Source organism: Erpetoichthys calabaricus, chromosome 5, assembly GCF_900747795.2.
Source record: "Erpetoichthys calabaricus chromosome 5, fErpCal1.3, whole genome shotgun sequence".
Lineage (NCBI taxonomy): Eukaryota > Metazoa > Chordata > Cladistia > Polypteriformes > Polypteridae > Erpetoichthys > Erpetoichthys calabaricus.
The window spans coordinates 215119626-215142786 of record NC_041398.2 but is presented as its reverse complement, the minus strand read 5'-3'; the positions used below and the strand labels follow the sequence as shown (position 1 = coordinate 215142786).

At 37.9% G+C, this 23161-nt stretch overlaps 1 protein-coding gene across 9 annotated transcripts in view; it reads left to right on the top strand.

The window, feature by feature from the left end:
* nedd4l (NEDD4 like E3 ubiquitin protein ligase) overlaps positions 1 to 23161 on the top strand; it is a 555383-nt gene that overhangs the window by 455801 nt on the left and 76421 nt on the right. For all 9 annotated transcript variants that reach the window (XM_051928330.1, XM_028802511.2, XM_028802516.2 and 6 more), the window contains 3 exons: positions 5560 to 5717; positions 13800 to 13935; positions 17640 to 17819. In XM_051928330.1, coding sequence (XP_051784290.1) covers positions 5560 to 5717; positions 13800 to 13935; positions 17640 to 17819 — 474 coding nt within the window. The remainder of the gene's footprint in view (positions 1 to 5559; positions 5718 to 13799; positions 13936 to 17639; positions 17820 to 23161) is intronic.

Here is a 23161-nt window from a genome sequence, read left to right as displayed (position 1 = left end):
GCCAGTGGGCACTCCTTTAAGTATAGAAGTACTTAAATAGTAAATAGTATATAGAAGCGTATGGTATGTGAATCTTATGTCTGTCAATATTTCTGGTGTATGTTTTTAGATCCATGGTTAGTAATAAAGCAGATTCCTACTTGAGTCTTTGGATTACCTTTTTGCCCGCACTGTTCAGTTGGCGCAATCGTGTATTGTTCAGTCTCATTTGACTTCAAAGGAAGCAGACTATTCTTACATTTATGACACTCCAAGTGCTTGTGTTGAGCTATTAACAGTTGGGGTTCCCCATTGCCTCCACTTTCTATTATTGCCCCTTGGTAGTCCCAAAATAAAGAATTTCCTGGTGTTGAGCCATGTTTGAAAACTGCCTCCGCTCAGGCAGAAACTTCATTCATAAGAGGCTCGCAGGCTGTATTATTATCCTCTGGCAGCCACGGAAACTCACAACTGTTGGTGATCAGGTTTCACATCACACAAGAAGCCAAGGTTTCTGCAGCTGGTAGCTGTTAGTTAATCTCTGAGCTATCTTTGGATGGGTCATTTTAGAAAGCAACACTTCTTTATTCCTAATGTAGCGCAATTGTATAGAAATTAAACCAAAAAATAAACCTCATCTCCTTGTACAGGCTAACCTCAAGTAGAGTATATAAAAGGCTGACTTTCTTTTGCAGGTCTGATTCTGTAGCTGGATGAATGTTTCCTAGGTTTTGCATAGTTTCCCTGTAATGGTATACGTTTCCTTTTCACAGTCACCTCATCAGCAGGATTTGTACCTGAAATGTGGCGGATTAATCTCATGTCAGAAGCGCAGGTCATACCATCTCTGTGCATGAAGCTGCTCAGACCAGCCTTAATTTCCCCAGTGATTCAGCATTTGTGTCAGTGGGTCCACGAGTGTAAATTAGTTAGCAAGCTGAATCATTATGCAGAGTAATTCATCAACTGATGGACTGTGTTTAGTGAGGTTTGATTTTTTTTTTTCACGTAATTAATAAAGTTTGCTTTAGTTTTTCCAAGTTCAGGTTACCTGGTTCCAGTTTCAATCAAATGTATCCCTGTCTGAATAACTTTCCTAGCCTACATACAGTCTGTACTGCTAAATAAGGAATTTTAAATAGACTGGGAGATGAAATGAAAGTCAAAAATCAGAAACAAGTTGATAACTAAGAAATCAGAAGTACTGCAGCCTCAGCCCAAAACTCTTAACCAAAAATCAAAAGAAACTGCTAAAAGGTTTTAGGATCAGACATCAGTAACTTAACTGTAATAACTTGCATCAAGCACTTTGATTAATCCACTATTTCAGATGCTGTTATTTTTGAATGTGTGGCAGCAGCTTATAAAGAATCTCACTAGGAGTTCCTTGGCAACAAGTGTTGTGGTAAACATAAATACAAAAATAATAAAAGTATTATCCATTCTAATGACTTGCTGTGTACAAAACAGTAATACCTAACTGTTCTCAGATATTTTAAATGTCCAAAAATAACAAAGGAAGACTTGACAAAAAATAGTAAATTTTTAATGATGACTGGATGTTTGCACAATTCAATTTGTGAAGTGGTGTGTTTCTTTAGGGGCCTACTGCGTAATTCACAGGCCCTACAGTTATACCCACAGCTTTTCATAATGTATATACTGCAAAAAATCAAGAACAATTTTTAACAAAATGTTGCATGTTTATAACATTAAATTATTGCAGATGGGTCTGGACAAATGTCACACTAGGGAAGGTAGGTAATAAATGAAGTTTAATGTGCACAAAAGTGAATTGTAGCACTGTGTATTTGACATAATTGCACAATGGGAGGCTGAAATTCAAAATGATGTCTCATGAAACAGAGTTCAAAGCCCTAATGTACTCTTCAGTTTCCATAAGGAGGTAGCATACTGAAGCAGTTAAGAAGGGTAATTGGATGTTGGGCACCCATATGCACTCACGTGACGGAACCTCATCTGGAATATTGTGTGCAGGTTTGGTTTCCGTATTACAGATAATGGCACAAGGGGAGGTCCAGCAAAGAGCCACTAGACTGATCCCAAGATAGGGGATAATGAGTTGTAAAGAAAGGGTGGAGGCATTCCAAATTTCATCTTAAAAAAATGAAGATTAACAGGTCATGTGACTGATTTGGGTCATGTTTTGAAGGGATATGCTGTTACTGTAAAATTAGTTACATTTGTTGTGGACATTGCATTTTAAGAGAGCATGTAGTATCATTAAATACGGTAACTCCATTTTAATCTTTGCATTTCAGAGCACTAGTTTACCTGAACTGTTTAATATTAAAATTATAGTTATCATTTTAATCTCACATGATATCAGAGCAGTAGATCTTAAAGTGATGTTACCTAAATGCCTCCTAAATGTTCTGGTTCTTAATAGGAGTGTTAAACAATAGCTCGAATAACGATTCAAATGCTTCCCCTTTACAAAAAGGGGAAGCCCAAAACCATAAAAACACAACCAAAAGCACTATAAACAAAACATTTAAGTACTTTAAGTAGTAATTATAATAACTATAATAAAGAGTATAACTAGCAAATAAATTGGAGCAGAAAATCACATGATAATGACAAACTGGAACAAGTATCAAAAAGCCCAAATAAGAACTGAAGTTCATTAAGGTCAGTAAAGCCAATATTCAAAGGACATTAAACTTAAATTACTAAATGAAACAGAAACTTAACAACTCAAACCAGGAATCTTTTACCAAGTACTTGGAAAAATCAAAAACCTGGAAACTTAGTAATAAATTCTCTATCCATCCATTATCCAACCCGCTATATCCTAACTACAGCATCATGGGGGTCTGCTGGAGCCAATCCCAGCCAACATACTGTAGGGCGCAAGGCAGGAAACAAACCCCGGGCAGGGTGACAGCCCACCGCAGGGCACATACACACACACACACACACACAGCAAGCACACACTAGGGACAATTTAGGATCGCCAATGCACCTAACCTGCATGTCTTTGGACTGTGGGAGGAAATCGGAGCACCCGGAGGAAACCCACGCAGACACGGGGAGAACATGCAAACTCCACACAGGGAGGACCTGGGAAGCAAACCCAGCTCTCCTAACTGCAAGGCAGCAGTGCTACCACTGCGCCACCGTGCAGCCCTATAATAATAAATTGTAAAGCACAGAAATAAAAAGTAAACAGGAAATGGCATACAACTAGAAAACCAACTCAAAAGAGTGATGGGAGCCCAAAGAGCAGAACTAGAAATAACAATGGCTCAGCAAAGGAGAGACTAAAGGCCTTTATCTGTTCCTCAGATGACTCTGCAGCACTCTTTTAATTGGTGGTCTCACCACCTTGACCTTAAAATAAAACAATGAAAAGCTGCAAACAAAAAACATGCAGCAGGGGGTGAGACACATAACAAGTCACAAGCTTTAGCTACATTACCTGTCACAGGTAATAAAATATATTTTAAAATATTTGATTATCTCTTGTCTTACATGTAAACTCAGTGCATGTCCTAAGTCCTTTCCTCGGTATCCTTATGCATTTCAAACCTGTGTTGGCTGGCACATCCTCTCTCGATTGTGCTCCCGTACAGCCTGCTTCTCAGACTCTGTCATTTTCAGGGGTGTTGCTCGTCTTGTGTGAGCTTTTTGACTACCACGAATGGTAAACGGGCTGTCGTTATCTGCTGTGAAAACACATTTGGTATTTTTGCGAAAACTTCCTGTGCCTAAAGGCGACTCTCAGCGTGCCTCCTACGCCTTTCCTTGGTATCCTCCTGTCTGTCAGCTTCTCTTGCGCAGCATTTCCTGTCTCAGTCGCATTTGATTGATCAACCATAGCGAAACTGATCATTTACATTTTTTGGAGGGACCTGAAACAAACACAGACACACACACAGACAGTAGCATTGTTATATTTAGTAGCTGCTGCAATTGTTAATGGATAACATTTTAATATACTCTAATGCCAAGGAGTTAATTTGGTATGTGGTGCTTTTGTAAGTAACAGAAGATGTACAAAGGCATTGCCAGTGAGAAATCTGACTTAAATTAGGACACAGCTATGATCCCCATATATTGGTTCCAATTTTAGTTTGTAGGTAGTCTTGAGTAAGTATTAAAAAATATTTTTTGAATTGCCCATTCAAGGCATGGCAGCTGTCTACTACAATCGGGTCTCGTAACATTTTGGGTCCATTAAAAAGTTAGTTCTTCTTCCAGGGATTTGTTATGCCATACATTTGATTTATAGGACATTATTTTAAATTCTTTAAAAAGAAAGTGGCCTCACTGTACTGGGATAAATTTCAAAGTACTCTTCTGTGTGGAGCATTGCCCATGTTTGCCGGTATTTAATGTAATTTAGGATACAATTGTTTCTAAGCTTTAAAAGTGTACATTACCATAATGTGCATTCACTTAGTGCGAAATGTTAACATAATTGTTTTCTGTCGTATTTTTCTGCATTTTTAATGGATGCGTATATTGTACATGGGAGCTATGTGGCAAAGTTGAAAGAAATTACAGAAGATGTGCCCATAAGGTTAATTGGCAACTGTGAAATGGCCGTGTATGACAAGGATGCGATATTTCTGTGCGTGAGTGTTTGCTCTGTCCTTCTCAGAATTTGCTGCTGCCTTTTGTGAAGTGCAACTGGGAAAAGTGGTGGCTTCCCACTTCCCCGTACTGTAAGACGCAGGTTTAAAATGTGGGTGGACTGTAGCCTTGTGAGGAGTCTCCTCAAGTGTTATGGTTTCTCGTTAAAAATGATAAAAATGACACCTTTTATTGGCTAACTAAAAAGATTACAATATGCAAGCTTTTGAGGCAACTCAGGCCCCTTCTTCAGGCAAGATGTAATATAGAGACTGGAGTTCCCTGTGTTTATATACACACTCTAGGAGAAGAAACAACATTGGTAAATCTTTAAATGAGAAATTTTAAATGTAAAAAATTAATAGATTCATTCAAGCTAGGGTTAATTTAACAAGAGAGAGAAGAACAATGTATGGTCAAGATCTTTGGATAAGATAACTGTCCAACAAAGTCTTTTGAAGTTTGTAATGAGTTTTTCAAAACAATGTGGATCTGTAGACAGGTTATCTGTCATTCTGAGAGATGTAAACAATGCTCATATCTGGCCATAAAACTATTGTCTTTATTCAAGCCATGTTGTAATGTATTAAATTTTAGCATGAGTTTAACTTCCCATTTTTTTGCTGCATCAAGTGTCTGGAGCCTCTTTTATTTTTCCAGTGACAGTATGTTCACCTTAAGTACCCGATTCACTTGATGCTATGGTTCACAGAAAAATCTAATCTGTATAATTTGACACATGCAGTTTTTTAAAATGATGCACTATGACTTTCCAGCTCAGACTCCCACAGGGAACTTAAGTTGTATAATTATTCCTTTTCACCCGTGCAATACGCAAACACATTTTCAGGCTCAATTTAAAGCTAACAGAGTTTAGCATAATCAGCCCTGTAACTGTTTAAATCTTTTACTTGTCCTTCTTAAATGTAAACCATTACTTGTATTTTAATTTATTTATTTCTGTGGTTTCTTAATTTGCAGGTTTGGGAAGTGGCTGATCCTAATGATGCAGGATCACAACGGCAACAGCAGCTACCTCCAATGCCCCCGGGATGGGAAGAGAAGATTGATAATTTGGGCCGTACCTACTACGTTAACCATAACAACAGAACCACGCAGTGGAAACGGCCAACATTTGTGTAAGCTTTTCACTACCAGATGAATGTATTGGTGTATTTCAAAAGTTATCTATCTGCCAGACAGAGGAGAAATTATTTTATATGTAAATCATTATCAAATAAGGCAAAAAAGAAGCCAACAAAAATATTGAAAACCATTTAAGTTTTCCAGCATGATAAAGGAAGAGAGTCTCATACTAAATGTGTTATTTTTACATTATTTTTGCAGATGCATACTGTGCTTATAAGAGGGAAGGAAACATCAAGATATACAGTATATTAGAGAAAATATTCCCAGCTCTGCTGCCAGGCTTATCTCTTCACCAGCTGTTATTCTTTTCGCATCATCAAACATTGTGTTGTTGGGTTTTCTCAGATCAGTGGGTCTTCACTGAGCTCATTTGGAATGCACACTTTCTCTGCTTCTTAATATTTTGAGTCAATACTTTTCACACACGTTAGAAGGACAAAAAGGCACCTTATGAGGGATGGTATACTCTTTGCTGGGTTTACATCAGCAGTAACATTTTGCATCATTAAAACATGACTGTGGAATCAGTGCTCAGCTGCCTGTTGCAAATAAACGCCATAAGGTCCTTCTCTCTCTTTAAACCTAGTCAGCTTACTTTTCAACATTTAGTAGGCTGATCAAAGTGTAAGGGTCTTCTTAATTACCGTGCTCACCACCATTTTGTTAGGCTGTTGATACTTTTTAGATAGATAGTTGTTGTCTGACATGTCTCTGTTCACCAAGGTGACATCCTCAAAATGTGAAGTGTGTTCAGTTTTACATATCCATCTTCAATACAGTATTTGTATTTGTGAGCAGCACACACTTTTTTTTTGTTATATTTGATTGTCATTTCCTCATTGAGCCATGCTACAGAATGGCGGTGAATTTGCCCTTTGATGGACTGGTGGTCCATCTGGCTTTTTTCCTACTTGGTTAGCAGTGCTACCAGAATAGGTTCTCTCCCAGTAGCCCTTATTCCCATAAAGTAAGTCAAAGATGGCTTGGTAGATAATAGATCATCATAATAATAACTATCAACGATATTCTGCAAGATTGCTTAAAGATAAACATTTTTAATATAGTGAATTGCATTGAATGCCTCTGGTAGTACATGAATGTAATTTGGATTTGTGCCTTTATCTGACAATAACTCAGTGCTTCCTAAGGCATTTTCACAATCATAGTCCGTTATTTTTGTTCCGAATTAGAGGATAATTTGTTACTTTGTTTCAATTTCCAGTTTGCAGTGTGAAATGCAACCATACTAACTTTTATGCAAACTAAACATAGCAAGAACCATCCAGTGGGTGGGCAGTGGACCTCTTTTATTGGGCAGAAACATTTTTTCCCTGGGAAAAAATATCATGGAGGATCGACAACAGTCTGCATTTTCCTTAATAATTTGGTTTATTTGCCAAGCACAGCTCTGTAAGCAAAACGCCTATTATCAAATCACTGGAAGACTACTTGAAAATGATGTACTACTACGTGTGGTGCAAAAAGAAATAGGCGAGTTTACAAAAGAGGACATACACTGGATGTGCTTCGGTTTTATGACATTAGACGTAGCAAGTGGGTTTCATTTAACTGTGTGATGCTGTGTATTTACTCTCAAGATGACACCATATGAACACAACCTCAATTTAGTTTATCTCAGATCATATGTCTACGATCCTATAGACTCCTATACCTATTTGTTAATAATGTTCAATTTGGAATGTTTAATTAACATTTATTACATATAGATAGATAGATATTTTATTAATCCCAAGGGGAAATTCACATACTCCAGCAGCAGCATACTGATAAAGAAAATATTAAATTAAAGAGTGATAACAATGCAGGTATACAGACAGACAATAACTTTGAATAATGTTAACGTTTACCCCCCCGGGTGGAATTGAAGAGTCGCATAGTGTGGGACAGGAACGATCTCCTTAGTCTGTCAGTGGAGCAGGAAAGTGACAGAAGTCTGATGCTGAAGCTGCTCCTCTGTCTGGAGATGACACTGTTTAGTGGATGCAGTGGATTCTCCATGATTGACAGGAGCCTGCTGAGCGCCCGTCGCTGTGCCACAGATGTCAAACTGTCCAACACCATGTCTACAATAGAGCCTACCTTCCTCGCCAGTTTGTCCAGGCTTGAGGTGTCCCTCTTCTTTATGCTGCCTCCCCAGCACACCAACACATAGAAGAGGGCGCTCACCACAACATCTGTAGAATCTTGTTGCAGATGTTGAAGGATGCCAGCCTTCTAAGGAAGTATAGTCGGCTCTGTCCTTTCTTACACAGAGCATCAATATTGGCAGTCCAGTCCAATTTATCATCCAGCTGCACTCCCAGGTATTTATAGGTCTGTACCCTCTACACACAGTCACCTCTGATGATCACGGGGTCCATGAGGGGCCTGGGCCTCCTAAAATCCACCACCAGCCCCTTGGTTTTACTGGTGTTCAGATGTAGGTGGTTTGAGTCGCGCCATTTAACAGAGTCCTTGATTAGGTTCCTATACTCCTCCTCCTGCCCACTCCTGATGCAGCCCACGATAGCAGTGTTGTCAGCGAACTTTTGCATGTGGCAGGACTCTGAGTTGTATTGGAAGTCCGATGTATATAGGCTGAACAGGACCGGAGAAAGTACAGTCCCCTGCGGCACTCCTGTGTTGCTGACCACAATGTCAGACGTGCAGTTCCCAAGACGCACATACTGAGGTCTGTCTGTAAGATAGTCCACGATCCATGCCACCAGGTATGAATCTACTCCTATCTCTGTCAGCTTGTCCCTAAGGAGCAGAGGTTGGATGGTGTTGAAGGCGCTAGAGAAGTCTAGAAACATAATTCTTACAGCACCACTGCCTCTGTCCAAGTGGGAGAGCGATCGGTGTAGCATATAGATGATGGCATCCTCCACTCCCACCTTCTCCTGGTATGCGACCTGCAGAGGGTCGAGGGCGTGGCGTACCTGTGGCATCAGGTGGTGAAGCAGCAGCCGCTCCATGATCTTCATCACGTGTGACATATGTCAATTTTAGTCTGCCTCCTTATCCGGAGAGGCACTTACATTGAGAGACTGCCCTACACCTGTAAGATTGAGGGTGTGATCTCCAATCCCACAGGGCATTGCTATTCATTTCTTGCCACCTGTAAGACCAACGAGTGAAATTCCATCTTTTGTTTTTGGTCTTTTTCAGCTGCTGTATGGTCACATGTGACACATTTCTCAGGAGCTTCATTCAGGTTCTAAGTTTGCTCCGATTGATTCATTGATGCCCCATGTTACCCCCTGACACATGCTGTGAATGACATTCCCTGATTACCACCAGTAGATTGTTGGTGTGACTACCACAGCACACACAGTTTCACCCATAATGCCCAGTATATCCTGTCATTAGATTGGTCTTGTGTCAGATCACATTCATACATCATGGAAACTCTCCAAGACCATGTCTTCACTAGATACCACACCAAGACCATCCTTTCTAAAGGGTCTCAATCCGGTTGTTTTGGTCCATCTACCTAAACAAGTTGGACTTTTGGGGAAATTGCACCAGAGTTTGAAAACACATCAAACAAACTGGGAGTGAAAACGGCGTTACTCTAGCATTTGGTATGTTAAAAAAAGCATTTTATAGCTTTTTATTTAATGTTTAAATTAATCGTTTTACAGTTAGGCAAGTGCTTTTATTTTATTTTATTTTTTTTATATTGTGACTTGCTATGTTATATTTGTTAATATCATTGAGTGACATTAATCCTATAACTTTTTCGTGTAATTTCTGTAGCTGTGAACACCACCCTAAAGTATATTGCATAAATACTCAAAAGATTTATATTTTTCAATGTAGGTAGGATAAGTCACACCGTAACCAAACAAAATGCTTTGAACTTGAGGCCTCAGGAGATGTAGGCACTTAAGCATAAGCCCACCTAACTAGCTGTGGTTCAGATTGGATAATTGGGCATAACTGCTTATTATTCTCCTTTTTGTTACCATCAACATTGTGTTTTCTTCTTACTCACTAGTTTGATTTTTATTACAGTTAACTCTGGAGTATCATCTAGCAGGTTGCAATCCTTTAGAAAAGAAGGACAGTATGGCACTCCCTGAGCCTGTGCCAGTTTGAACACATGTTGAACACATGTGTTTAAAAGGATCAAAGGAATGGACTTGATGTCCTGGCCTTATAACACATCTGGGCTTAGTTAAAGAGAGTGAAACAATAAAATGCCATCACAGTGCAATGAGGAACTATGTGACATTATCTACTTCACACATTGGTTTCCTTACTTCCTTACTAAGAAGTGGTAACATTTATCTTGCAATGTATATAAAATGGAAAACTGTTTGCAGATAATAATATTATATAGTGTGTCTAGTGTAATTAGGTAGAAGTAGTACCTTTGATGTACCTGTTTTGATAAGTGCTGAAATATTCCCTCTTTTATTTGTCATTTCTGCTTTTTCAAAATCACATTACACAAGTGCACAATGATATACTTTAAATTGCCCATTGTACCCATAAAGTTCATACTGGACTTTTTAGCAATTTGTAGGCTCGGACTGTTATACTTATGGGTTACTTTATTGTTATTTTTAATTAAGTTGGGTTATTTGTATATGGCCCTGCGGTGGGCTGGCGCCCTGCCCGGGGTTTGTTTCCTATCTTGCGCCCTGTGTTGGCTGGGATTGGCTCCAGCAAACCCCTGTAACCCTGTAGTTAGGATAGGGTTGGATAATGGATGGATGGATATTTGTATATGTGTTTTTCATTCTTTTTCTATTTTTTGTGAGGAATGCATTTTTACTGTTTATTTGGTTCTCTTTTTTTTTTTTTTTAAAGCTGATAAAATGTAACATGTTATTATACAATGGCATTAGGAATAATGCAACTCTTTGGTCACTTTGATGATGTAGCAGCTATTACATATAAATACACCACCATTTTATCCCATGGGAGAGGTTATCATTTGGCTTCACTTCAGAACTACTTATTTAATTTCTCCTTCTCAGCTGCTGTAACTGCTACATTTGTCTGCGTTTTCACCTTTCATCCACACTAACCCATTGTTTTTGACCCCTGAAAATGAAGACTTTTAAAAACACTCTCCATAGCCATTTAGTTCTGAAAGCGATACTCGACTCATGCTCTGATTGGTCTGTACTTATGTCTTGGCCCTTCCCTGATTGGATCCTGCTCCATTAATTGGCTTATTCCCTGATTAATCTCCCTTCACGGACCCTTTTCAACATAGCATGTATAAAAGAGTTACTTTGCATGGAGCTGGTCTGCTGCTTGCCTGTATGAATACTGCATACATGCGTAAAAAGCACATTTTTTGCCGGTTGCTACTGTTCCGTGATAAATCCTGTGGCCAGCAGCGTTACTGTTGCAGTTAAAAAAAATGTAGTGCCCCTGGAAAATCAGATTGTAAATAACTGAGTTGACAGCCTTCGATCAACATTTATTACTTAAAATTATCTGTTCAGTAAGGAAGAGTACATTCCACAGCAAAATTAATAGCAAGGCGCTTAATAAAGTGGATGGGTGTAGAAAACACCCAAGCTCACAATATTACAGGACAGATACAATTAAGCAACAGTATAGACGCACGCAATGTGTTTATTTATCTATATTTTTAGTTGCAAATGTTGTTTGGTATAAGATGTGCTCCGATAGCTGTGCACTGCTTATCAATCATCTTGCGAATGAACATAGAGCTACACACTTTTTTTTTAGATGTCATTTTAAAATTTGCTTTGTTTTTATTTAATTACAAGATGACCATTGCGAGTTCTGAAGACAGTTACTTTCAGGCTGTAATCTGTGCATTAACTTGACACAGTGGCGATTCGCTCCAGTTCCTTAAAGATTTCCTTTCGTTTTTCTTTGTTTTGAACACTCTGTCAGAGTCTTCTACCTGCGCTAACAGTTATGAAAGCCAAAAAAGCATATCGGAATCTGATTTTCACTGGGATCTGAAGTGTTCACTGTGCAGTCCCTTCAAGTAGTTTGACGCTGATTTGTGCATGCCCAGTATAGGCAAAGGATACCACCGTATGCATTTTCTGGCATTTTAATATGGACAGGGATGCTTTTAAAACAATGCAGATTCAAGTCTCAGTCCAGTCATTATCTGTGTGGTGTTTGCACATCTTCCATATGTCTACTTGACTTTTCCTCCTGGCACTCTGGGCTTTACTCCTGTTTTAGGTGATTTAAAAGCTGTCAAGTGTCATCTTGTAAGTTAGTGTGGTTGTGTGAATGTATGTCTTACGATGCGCCAATACCCAATCCAATTCTTGTGCCTGATGCTGCTGGGGTAGACTGCAGATCTCCATGGCCCTAAAACTGGATTCAGCCAGGCATGAAATTTCCTCATTTTAAATAAATGTTAAATTAACAACATTTGATGGATTGTCCTCGTCAAAATTGTTCTAATTTTCTAAAGTTAGAATGCTGTAAGAGACACAAAGATATTTCTGCATGTTAGTCAATTTGCAAAACCATGAATGCCATATTTGCTGCATACTGGAGGGAGTAAAATGAAAGACCAAGAAGTGAGTTCACATTTTAGTCATTATAATACTATACAGTAATCCCTCCTCCATCGCGGGGGTTGCGTTCCAGAGCCACCCGCGAAATAAGAAAATCCGCGAAGTAGAAACCATATGTCTATATGGTTATTTTTATATTGTCATGCTTGGGTCACAGATTTGCGCAGAAACACAGGAGGTTGTAGAGAGACAGGAACGTTATTCAAACACTGCAAACAAACATTTGTCTCTTTTTCAAAAGTTTAAACTGTGCTCCATGACAAGACAGAGATGACAGTTCCGTCTTACAATTAAAAGAATGCAAACATATCTTCCTCTTCAAAGGAGTGCTTGTCAGGAGCAGTGACTGTCACAGAGATAGAGAGAAAAGCAAACAGATCAATAGGGCTGTTTTTATTTTAAGTATGTGAAGCACCCGCGGCACAAAGCTGTTGAAGGCGGCAGCTCACACCCCCTCCGTCAGGAGCAGACAAAGTGAGACAGAGTTTGTTTTTCAATCAAAAATCAATACGTGCCCTTCGAGCTTTTAAGTATGCGAAGCTCCGTGCAGCATGTCGTTTCAGGAAGCAGCTGCACAAAAGATCACAACGTGAAGATAATCTTTCAGCATTTTTAGACGAGTGTCCGTATCGTGTGCGAACAGCCCCCCTGCTCAATCCCCCTACATCAGGATCAGAGAAAGTCAGCGCAAAAGAAAGAGAAAAGTAAGCTGGGTAGCTTCTCAGCCATCTGCCAATAGCGTCCCTTGTATGAAATCAACTGGGCAAACCAACTGAGGAAGCATGTACCAGAAATTAAAAGACCCATTGTCCGCAGAAACCCGCGAAGCAGCGAAAAATCCGCGATATATATTTAAATATGCTTACATATAAAATCCGCGATGGAGTGAAGCCGCGAAAGGCGAAGCGCGATATAGCGAGGGATTACTGTAACTCCAGCCGGAGGTGTAACACTTCTAGTAGGAAACCACCTGTCCAGCTTGTAAGACTTTGTGATACGGCTTAACCTGAGCTAATGACGCACAATTGATATGGATGAGTAGGTGGGTTTTTATATGATGCACTGAGACTTGCAATGTGTTTATTTAGTTTCTGCATTAAACCAGACTTTTTTGTTCAGTTTATTTTCTTATAATTGACACATTAACAGACCACACTTGAAGCAAAAGCCTATGTAAAATATGTTTGCAACAGTCAAAGAATTCCAGTTTGTAAGCCTAGTCTTAGTTAATGCATGGTATGTGTTGTGCACACATTGACCTGACTGTTTTGAAGTCTGTTCCATGTGTTCTTACATAATTATAATCCAGTATGCAACTAGTCCCCCAGTAAGACCAGAGTACGGGTTTGAAAGGACCTGATGAAAGTGACAGTGTCTGCTGTGCACTCTGAGTAAGGCCACAGCTGCTGTACTGTTAATGCAGACTCGTGTATTTAGGTGATTTTTATAGCATTCATTATTTTTTAAGCCTTTTGTATTAATGATTTTGTTAATGCTGTATTTTTGAATTTTAAAATGCTGTTTTATGCTTCTTAGGGATTTGGCATCAGAAACTGAAAATGACAACCATATCAGACAAATCAACCAAGAAGCTCACAGGGTGTTCCGCTCTAGACGACACATCAGTGAAGACCTGGAGCACGAGCAAATTGAGACGAGGGATATTGATGACGTAAGGGGAATTGTGCCTACCATGCCAAGCTTGCATTTTTTTCTTTGTCATTTAATAGGCAAATTTTAGATTCCTTTTAATTATTTTCCAACCTTTTTAAAAAAAATGAAAAAAATTTACAAAGGTCATAACTCAAAAGCAGAATATCACTAAGTTCTGAAAGTGACCATTTCATTGCCCACTTTACAGTTAATATCTAATTTCTATAAAACTTTGCCCAAATATCAAAGATGATGTATTCAGTTAATAATAGAGTTTATTTTTGTGTATTTTTCTTGACTGAGTACAGGCACCATCAGCTTACACATATATTTACAGTACAGTAAACAGTACAGGTTACAGAACAATACAACAGTTACGATATAAACAAAATCAAAACAAATGAAACATGCAGTATACGCAAATCTCGACAATTATAAATTCACAAATCACATAACAATTGAGATATGGCCTGCTGGTAACAGAAGAGGAAATCAAAAGGTCCAGTCAACAGCATTCCTGGAGGGAAATGAACCATTGGGGGATCTATGGTAGGTAATAACAATAAAAGTCCCAGTCCTGATGACCTCAAACAAACCCTCATACCCCTGCACCCCCTCTCCTGGACACTTCACGGTGTCATAAATGTATCCTGAAGCCGAAAACTGTAAACACTAAACTAGAGCATAAGATGAATAGTCAGGAGGAAATGATTAGTGATTAGTCCCCCTTTGCCAGTCCTGGTCATATAAGTGGTCACCTTCAGAGGCAGATGTTACATTTGACTTGCTCTCCAGCTAGATGTTGTGATAAAAGAACCTGTAGTGTGACACCAGTTTAAAAACTGGACAGTTCAGTTTATTAGTGTTCACCCTTTGTAAAGTTTTTGTCATTCTAATATATGATGCATCACAAACATTAACACAGTACCCTTTTCAAGTGCAGGTTGAAACCATCACCTTGGATTGCTGTCTGGTCAGCTTTAATCTCCTTTGGATGTTTTACGTAGTTTTTGTTTTCAACATTTCACACAAACCTTCAAAGCGTCCTTTGATACATTTTCCTCTTCCCACTATGTCCTGGGAGGTTCTTTGAACCTTGTCAAAGTCTCTCGGTATCCTTACGCTTTCCCATTTTCCTTCTTCAAAAATATCATCTTCAGGAACTGACTGCTTATTTGATGCCTAGTATATCTCACTCTTTGATGGGTGCCACTGTAAAGAGATTATCAATGTTGTTCACTTCACCTGTCACTTGGGGCTGATCAGTGTAAATGCACAAAAAGTACAAAGCCATCTCTAGTGATGTTTTGTCTTGGTAGAGTAATATATATTGCTCTACTTTCCTCTATTGTATTATTAATATGTAACCTTAGAATGCCTAATCTCACAGACTTACCACTGTTTATAAGGTATTATTGTATATAACTTATCCCCACCTTCCCTTCTACAGTATATCTATAACCTCAGGCAATTAGATGTAGTAAAAAAACAAGCAGAAGTTAAGTTACAGTTTAAACAACGTCGTATTGATAATATTCATAAATAATAACAAAATGCAAAGTACATTTGAATATTGGCAACCATACAACCTGATTAAATGGTGATATGTAGTTCAGGTGGCACAGACTTGTAGTTACTTAAATGTGTCTAGTTAAGGCATCATTGGTGCTCAGCTTTCAGCCACATGTCTGTTCAAAATGGCTGCTGAGCCATTAAATTACACTAAATTACATTGCTTTGTCTAAATTACAAATAAAAGACATGCAAAACATTTATCAAGTTATATGTAAAATCTCACATCACAACAAGTGACCTTGTCTTCAGCATTATGAAAAAGAAATAAGGGATAAAAGTGACATTTTTTTAAAAGTTAAAGACATCATTCATTGGTTAATCATTGTTTAAATCATGTGAGTACTGTCAGTTTATCACAGGTGAGTTTAATTTTACTGCAGTAGAAATCAAGTTCTACTAATCACACTCATTTGAATTGTTCAAGAGGTGACAATAATTGGTGCATACAGTGGTTACTTTTCATATTTTATATTGTTTACACAAATTTCCTGTTTAACTGACCTTATGCTGATTTGTAGCTCAAAAAGAAAATGAGTGCATATACACTATAGTGGTTTCACTGCACACTTCTTATCAGGAGATATTGTACATGATATGCCCAAAATGCAAGGGTGCTAGTAATAACCACAATTGTACCAAAACCAGTTAAAGTCACAAAGGTGGTGGGCAGTGTGGTGTAGCTGCTAAAGCAGTGGATGTTAACAGACCAGGTTGCAGGTTTATTCTATGCCAAGGGCTAACTTAAACTGGCACAGTCATAGCTTTTCTATAATTTTTGGGTGAAGAGTAGTATTTCATATGGGCAGCCATCCCCTAACTGCCATGTTGACTCTTGAGATCCGAGTTTTTCCACCAGCCAAATGCTGGACCAGTGAGGTCTCTGATCTGCTCTTCTCCTCTGCTTTATACAAAGACATCTGCATTGTTTCACACCCCCGTTTATTTATTTTTTATTTAAATCTACATGAAAGAGTACTGTTAAGCTATAAAATGACTATAAGAAACAGGACTGTTTCCCTTTAACCTGCGTGTACTACAACTGTCAAAAAATATATATGTAAAAAATTGTAAGTTCCCTTGGATGAACACATGAGGCAAATATACTGTACAATAATGATAATAACACAGAAGGCAATTGCTAATTAGTCTCATTGTCTCATTTCTAGCTCTGTAAAAATAGCAGGGTGTCGGCTTCAGAAATGATTTTGTATTATTATTGTTTTTTTTTTTTAATTTTCTGTTTTACATGCACTTTTTCTCATACTACACCACTGCCCTTGAGTGTTTCACTCATTCTGGAGCTTAAAGTATAAGTTTGGTATTTTTACAGTCAAAGTAATTTCATCACAAACATGGTATATGTATTTGCCATGCAAAATTTAGTTCTAAAGTTAAGCATCTTCTGTTTTTTTTTTTGCCTACACTGGCACTTTACAATGAAGGCTGTAGGACATGTGTGACGAGACACACACACACACACAGCAAAATTTAACATTACCAATTTATCTAACCTTCATGTTTTTGGACTCTGGAAAGAATGGAGAAAACCCATGGATGACCCTCATACCCCTTACTACGGGACAACAGAACCACCACAGCATCACTGTGCAACATATTTATTGATTATTAACATAGTTACATTAACTGTGGCCTTAAAAATTTAGGAAACATTGAGACTTATTTTAGTAACATAATGCATCTGTTTTGGAGCAGGACCCTCAGACAGCTGTTAAAGTCTGGCCATGTTGCACGTACAGCCTCTGAGCAGGTCATTTAACTGCTGTGGATGGGTTGAGTTGAATTTGAGTGTAGGTGGTGAACACCTTGTAGTATGCCCAGAGTAGACCAGTGAGACTACATGAGGTGGACATTATTCTGTCATGATTGTATGGTGGCATAATAGTGTGGTGTTGGAGTTAGCGCAACACAATAAACCCACAATTTACACTGTGATCATACAGTTATAAAAGTAGTTTCCCGTATTTGACAATTAAATAACCCACAAATTTTGTTTTAAAGGATGTTGTATAGAACAATGCTTTTATTTTGCTTAACGCAAACTTAAAGAAATTTTTTTCCATGAACACAGAAGTAAATATTTCTCTGTAATCATTTCAGTATATTGAAGATGGTTGTGTTTTCTTGTAGACTTGGGATTCCATCTCTGAAGAGGTCAGCCTTCCCGGGGACACCCTGAACCAGTCTCTTCCTCCACCTGCCTCGCCAACTGCAGCTCCTCAGAGCAGCCCTCAAGACTTCTCAGAAGAGCTGAACCGCAGACTACAGCTCTGTCCCGACACAAACGGCGAACAGCTGGGCATGGTTATGGTATGTGATTTGTTTTTAAGAAAAAGTACGGCTAGCCAAACAGATAGGAAGGTATTTATTAACTGCATGCAAATACTCTCAATGGAAATTCCAGTTTCAGGATTATTCTGCTATTTTTAACATTTAATTTATGCTGAAGGCAATGCAATTCTCATTCATGTGTGTTCTGTCTCTAACAGATAAAAACTTGCAGGAAGCCATTCAGTGTAATGCATATTAGTGAATGTCATTTTAAAAATGACTTTGTGTAAACAGATTATACAATAAAGCATACATACACAAGGGGAAAACTGAAAAATCTCAACTCACATTTTAAGATTTCATAATTTACCACAATAGTTACTGTTATCATTAATGCAATAATGAGATGGTATAGAGATTGATTAATAATAATCAGACAATGTCCTCATTTACAGTATATTTATTTAAGTTTTGATGCAGTTTAGTGTCACCGTCTGTGGCGCTGGTAATCTTATAACTCGGCTGCTCTACACTGCAAAAGTTTTTATTCTAAAATGGTTTAAATCCAACTGACTGATATTGGAATACACTCAGAATGTATAATATTCCTGCACTTTTTTAATGTTTGCATTGTAAACACAACACAACTGATTTTTCACTTTTACTAAAGAGAGGCATCCTAGGTGTCAATTGTTTCGTCAAATGGTGGCTGAAGAACTCCTAAGGGATGGAATGATGACTCCTGAGAAAACTTAACAGATGCCAACAGACCAGGCTGCAGGTTTATACCATTCCAAGGATTAACTTAGATTGGCACAGTCATAATTTTCTATAATTTTTGGGTGAAGAGTAGTATTTCATATGGGCAGCCATCCCCTAACTTCCACATTGACTCTTGAGATCTGAGTTCTTCAAAGAGCTCAATGCTGGCCCAGTGAGGTCTCTGATCTGCTCTCCTACTGAGCTTTATACAGGGACAGCTGCATTGTTTCACACCCGGAGTTTTTTCAAGAAATCAACATTAAAGAGTACTGTTAGCTATAAAAAATGACCAAAGAAATGTGACAGTTGCCTGTAACCTGCCTTTAACCTGCCTGTACTACAAATGTCAAAAAATATATATGTAAAATATTGTAATTTGACTTGAATGAGTGCATCAGTCAGGTATACAATAATGATATTAACACAGAAGGCAATAGCTAATTAGTATCAGTGTCTCATTTCTAGCTCTGTAAAAATTTCAGGGTGTCAGCTTCGGAAATGACAGAACAATTTGTATTACTGTTGTTATTATTTTTATTATTTTCTGTTTTGCATGCACTTTTGCTTACGCTACTCCATTGCCCTTGAGAGTTTAATTCATTCTATAGCTTGGAGTATAATTTTGGTATTTTTAAAGTTGAAGTCATTTCTTCATGACTTGATTGATAGTCGGGCTTCATTTTTTACACATTGACAGCAACATGTAACTTGAATAATTTCTTTTCATCGGTTATATTCTTGAATAAAAGCACACTTGTTTTGTTACACGTTTTGTGAAAGTGTTTACTGGATATTTGAACTTCAGTCTTCACACATTATTCACTTCACGACAGGATTTTGTCATTATCACTATACCATGAAAAACGTTTCTGTTTTATTTATGTGTTCAGCATTTCTTGCCTCGCATTTCCTGTAATTCTACATTTACCCAGATCGTTGTAGACACGGAACACAAGTGAAATGTATGTATTCCAAACAACGATATATTATTTACCCTATTCAATTCCTGACACCTAACACCCAGATAATGAGACTTCTGCTCTGAGAATTTTGTGTCTGACTTGACTTAACTGCCTCCGTGTGGTTTGAGTGAGCAGGCTGCTTGATGCTTGTGCTGATTGACACGTTTACAAAGCAAAGACGCTGATGACAAGATGCAAGGGAATTTAAGGTGGCCCAGCATTACGAATATTTTCATAGGCTTCAGGGATTCTAGTGACAAACACACACACAGGGATCTTTAGCATCATCAATTTACCCAGGATGAAACAGGTGTTTTTCCTCCAGTGGTGCAAGGGATCTGTTCAAATCAATGGAATGATGACTCCTGAGAAATTTTGAACAGATTTTATTTCATTGTGCTGTGCGTTTTGCAAAACCTTCATCTTTCAACACAATAACAATCCCAAGCTCATTTCAGACAAATATAATATGAGCTTTTGGTTAAATACCTGTTGACGGTCAGGATCAAACACTTTTAGTAAAAGCAAAATCTGCAAGGGGAACTGTGTGTGTGTTTGTGGGTGTGTGTATAAGTGTATGGTATATATAATGTATATAAAATCTGCTATTTAGGGATACTGGCAATGAAATGGTGCAAGATGTCTCTGTGTAATCTGCCACTTTGATGTGTATTATTATTATTCTTTGTTTTGATTAGGAGTCCCAAAGATAGCATAATGGGTGTGAGTCCTCCTAAAAGGACCATAAAGGCAGGGCCATAACCTAACTCTCTCCAGTTAGCTTCAAAACTACTAACTTTAGGCTTCTGGTCCAGTAGACCTCAAGCAAGATGAGCTTACAAAATAAACAGAAATGTCCCAAAAATATAACAAAGTTCCCACATGAGTAGGGGTTACCATAAACCCTGAGCTTGTGTACAGTACAAAGGGCAAACAAACAAACATTTCTTAAATAATGATTTTATTAGCAAAAATACAATGCCCAAAAGAGCAAAAACGGGCAAAAAAGAACATCCAGCCATCCATTATGCAACCCGCTATATCCTACCTACAGGGTCACGGGGGTGTGCTGGAGCCAATCCCAGCCAACACAGGGTGCAGGCAAGAAACAAACCCTGGGTAGGGCGCCAGCCCACCGCAGCAATAAAGAACAACAAAAAAATTCCAAATCCACAAACCACAAAAGAAATGGGAGACAGAAGCAAAATAAATCCATCAAATAAATCAAGATAGTCCAACAAAAATAGCAATACAGAACTCTGTCAAAAATAATGCCATCCTGCTGCTCTGATTAAATAGCCAGAGGGAGGGCTTAGGAGTGGTGACTTAAGAAAGGCCCCGCCTCCTGTGGCCCCACCCACAATGCACAAGTAATGTCGGGACATTTAAATTAATGTTACAGTATTACAAATATCACAAAAGAAAATATATATTATATGAAAAGTTATCATTCTACATTAACAATAAAATACTCTTAAATGAATATATTTTTCAATTTCTACAGCAACACTGTGTTCTGGGTAGCTTGCATTTTTTAACTGCATAAAGTGATGCAAAGTACAGTCATAACTCTGTTAATAATGTTCCAGCAAAAGATGTTGCAATTTATCAATAGAACTTTCATAGAGATACAATAAATGAAATAGAAAGCGTTGAAATACCATTGTTAAAGGTCATATTACAATATTAATATTGCTATTAATGTATTATTATTGCTGTATTTCAGTTATTATTAATTTATGTGCCATATGTATCATGCTAATGTTAGGATACTTGAGGTTATGTTAGCTTAGGGTATGTTATGTCAGGTCAGATGTATACTTGATATGTTATGACAGCAAAAATGACACAGAGGCCTGTCCCTGCATGCAGACGTGGTGCCTTGTAATGTGACGAAAATGGCATCAGAAACAGGCGCGCCCCACCCCTTTTAACATACATCAACTTTTTAAATGACAAAATCAACTAACAACGCTCTAGTAGAACCATATGTTACCATTAAGCAAGTTGTGCCTATACCATGTTATTGTGCGTAGAGTAAATTATGTGACGTGGAGCTTATTGCAGCGTCAATATTTACAATTAAACTTTTTTATTGTTCATCACCTTATTTGGTCTCCACTTAACTTGACATAACATTATTACAATCCAATTCACAGCCATAGGTAGCCATAAATAACCCAAGGCCCCTGAAGTGCAAGCCAAACATTTCAGTAATTATTAGTAGTAGGTCCTGCACAGAGTGGTAATCCATCAGAAGGCTCATTTACATACACATCCATAAAAGGCCAAACTGGAATTATTAGTAAAGAGCAATCAGTGAGTGTCCTGTCGGTGTCTTTAGTTAGTGTTGTGTCCAGCAGGAGCACCTCTTGGGAGTGTGTTCACTGGAAAAGAAAAGTCACTCCCCTACTGCAAGTGCCCTTCTCAATGGAGATATCAGAACAAAGGCAGCAAGAAAAGGAAAGGACTACTTGGCTCTTTTTTCTCATGTTATTTAATACTTGTTTATACTTCCAAAACAAAACCCCCAGATGGGCTCATCAATGTTCATTGTTCTCTTCTGGGCATAACAGCAGCAGCAAAATGTCTTGTTTTTTTTATAAATACTTCAAGCACAATTATATAAATACATACACAAATGTCTTGGGAAATGGAACATGAAATAAATAAAAACACAATAGCAGATTTAAATGTTTCATGAAATATGTATTGTGTTTCTTATTTGTTTATGAACTTATTTAATTATTTCTTCATTTACTTATAGCAGTGACACTGCATGCAACATAAAATATGCCTTGAAATGAAAACTACAATTTTTTTTCCCATCAAAGTTGAGAGGGTGGGCAGTAAAGAGTAGTATGTTATGACTGGTGAATCATCAGTAGAGTGGATGGGCATCAAGGACTACATTTACAGCAAACACTTCAGATGCAGATTTGTGTTGTGAATTCAGAGTTTCCTGAATTAAAGTAGCCACTTCATACAGTAAATCTGGCCAATCTTTGAAAATGCACTATACTGACAATTCACCAGTCAAAAAACAGTACTCACTAGAGCCTAAACTTTCAACTTTGACAGGTGAAAATGGCCATTTTTATTTTGAGGCGTATTTCATGTTGTAAGCGGTGTCACTGAAAGAAATTAATTGAGAGATAATTATATGAGTACATAAATAAATAAGCAACAAAAACTTTATTATATTATGACACATTGAATTGTTTATCCTGACATCATTTTTATTGTGGACTTATAGTCACTGTTCACAATGCAATTTTCTGTTTCTGTATTTATTTAATTAATTTTGTCTGGAATATTCCTCCATAGTTTTCTACCTGTAGGCCTCAATGATCTGAGAGTGTCTGCTGTTTTATAGTTTTGGGATGGTTCGTTTGTTTCAGTATTCCACCAATAAGTTACAAGTACATTTTTTTCCAGAGAATATCACAAACTAATCTGGCTAAACATGCACTGTTATCTTATTGAACAGGAGTAGAAAAATGGCCATGTGTTCTTTCATATTTCAATATGTCTCAAAACTTCAGCACACATATTCTGAACTATCTCTTGCTATGTAACCTCATCCTGCATAAGCAGCCAGCCTCATGCAACATGCTTTTATCCCCATGGAAAGTCAAATGTATGAATGTGAGTAAT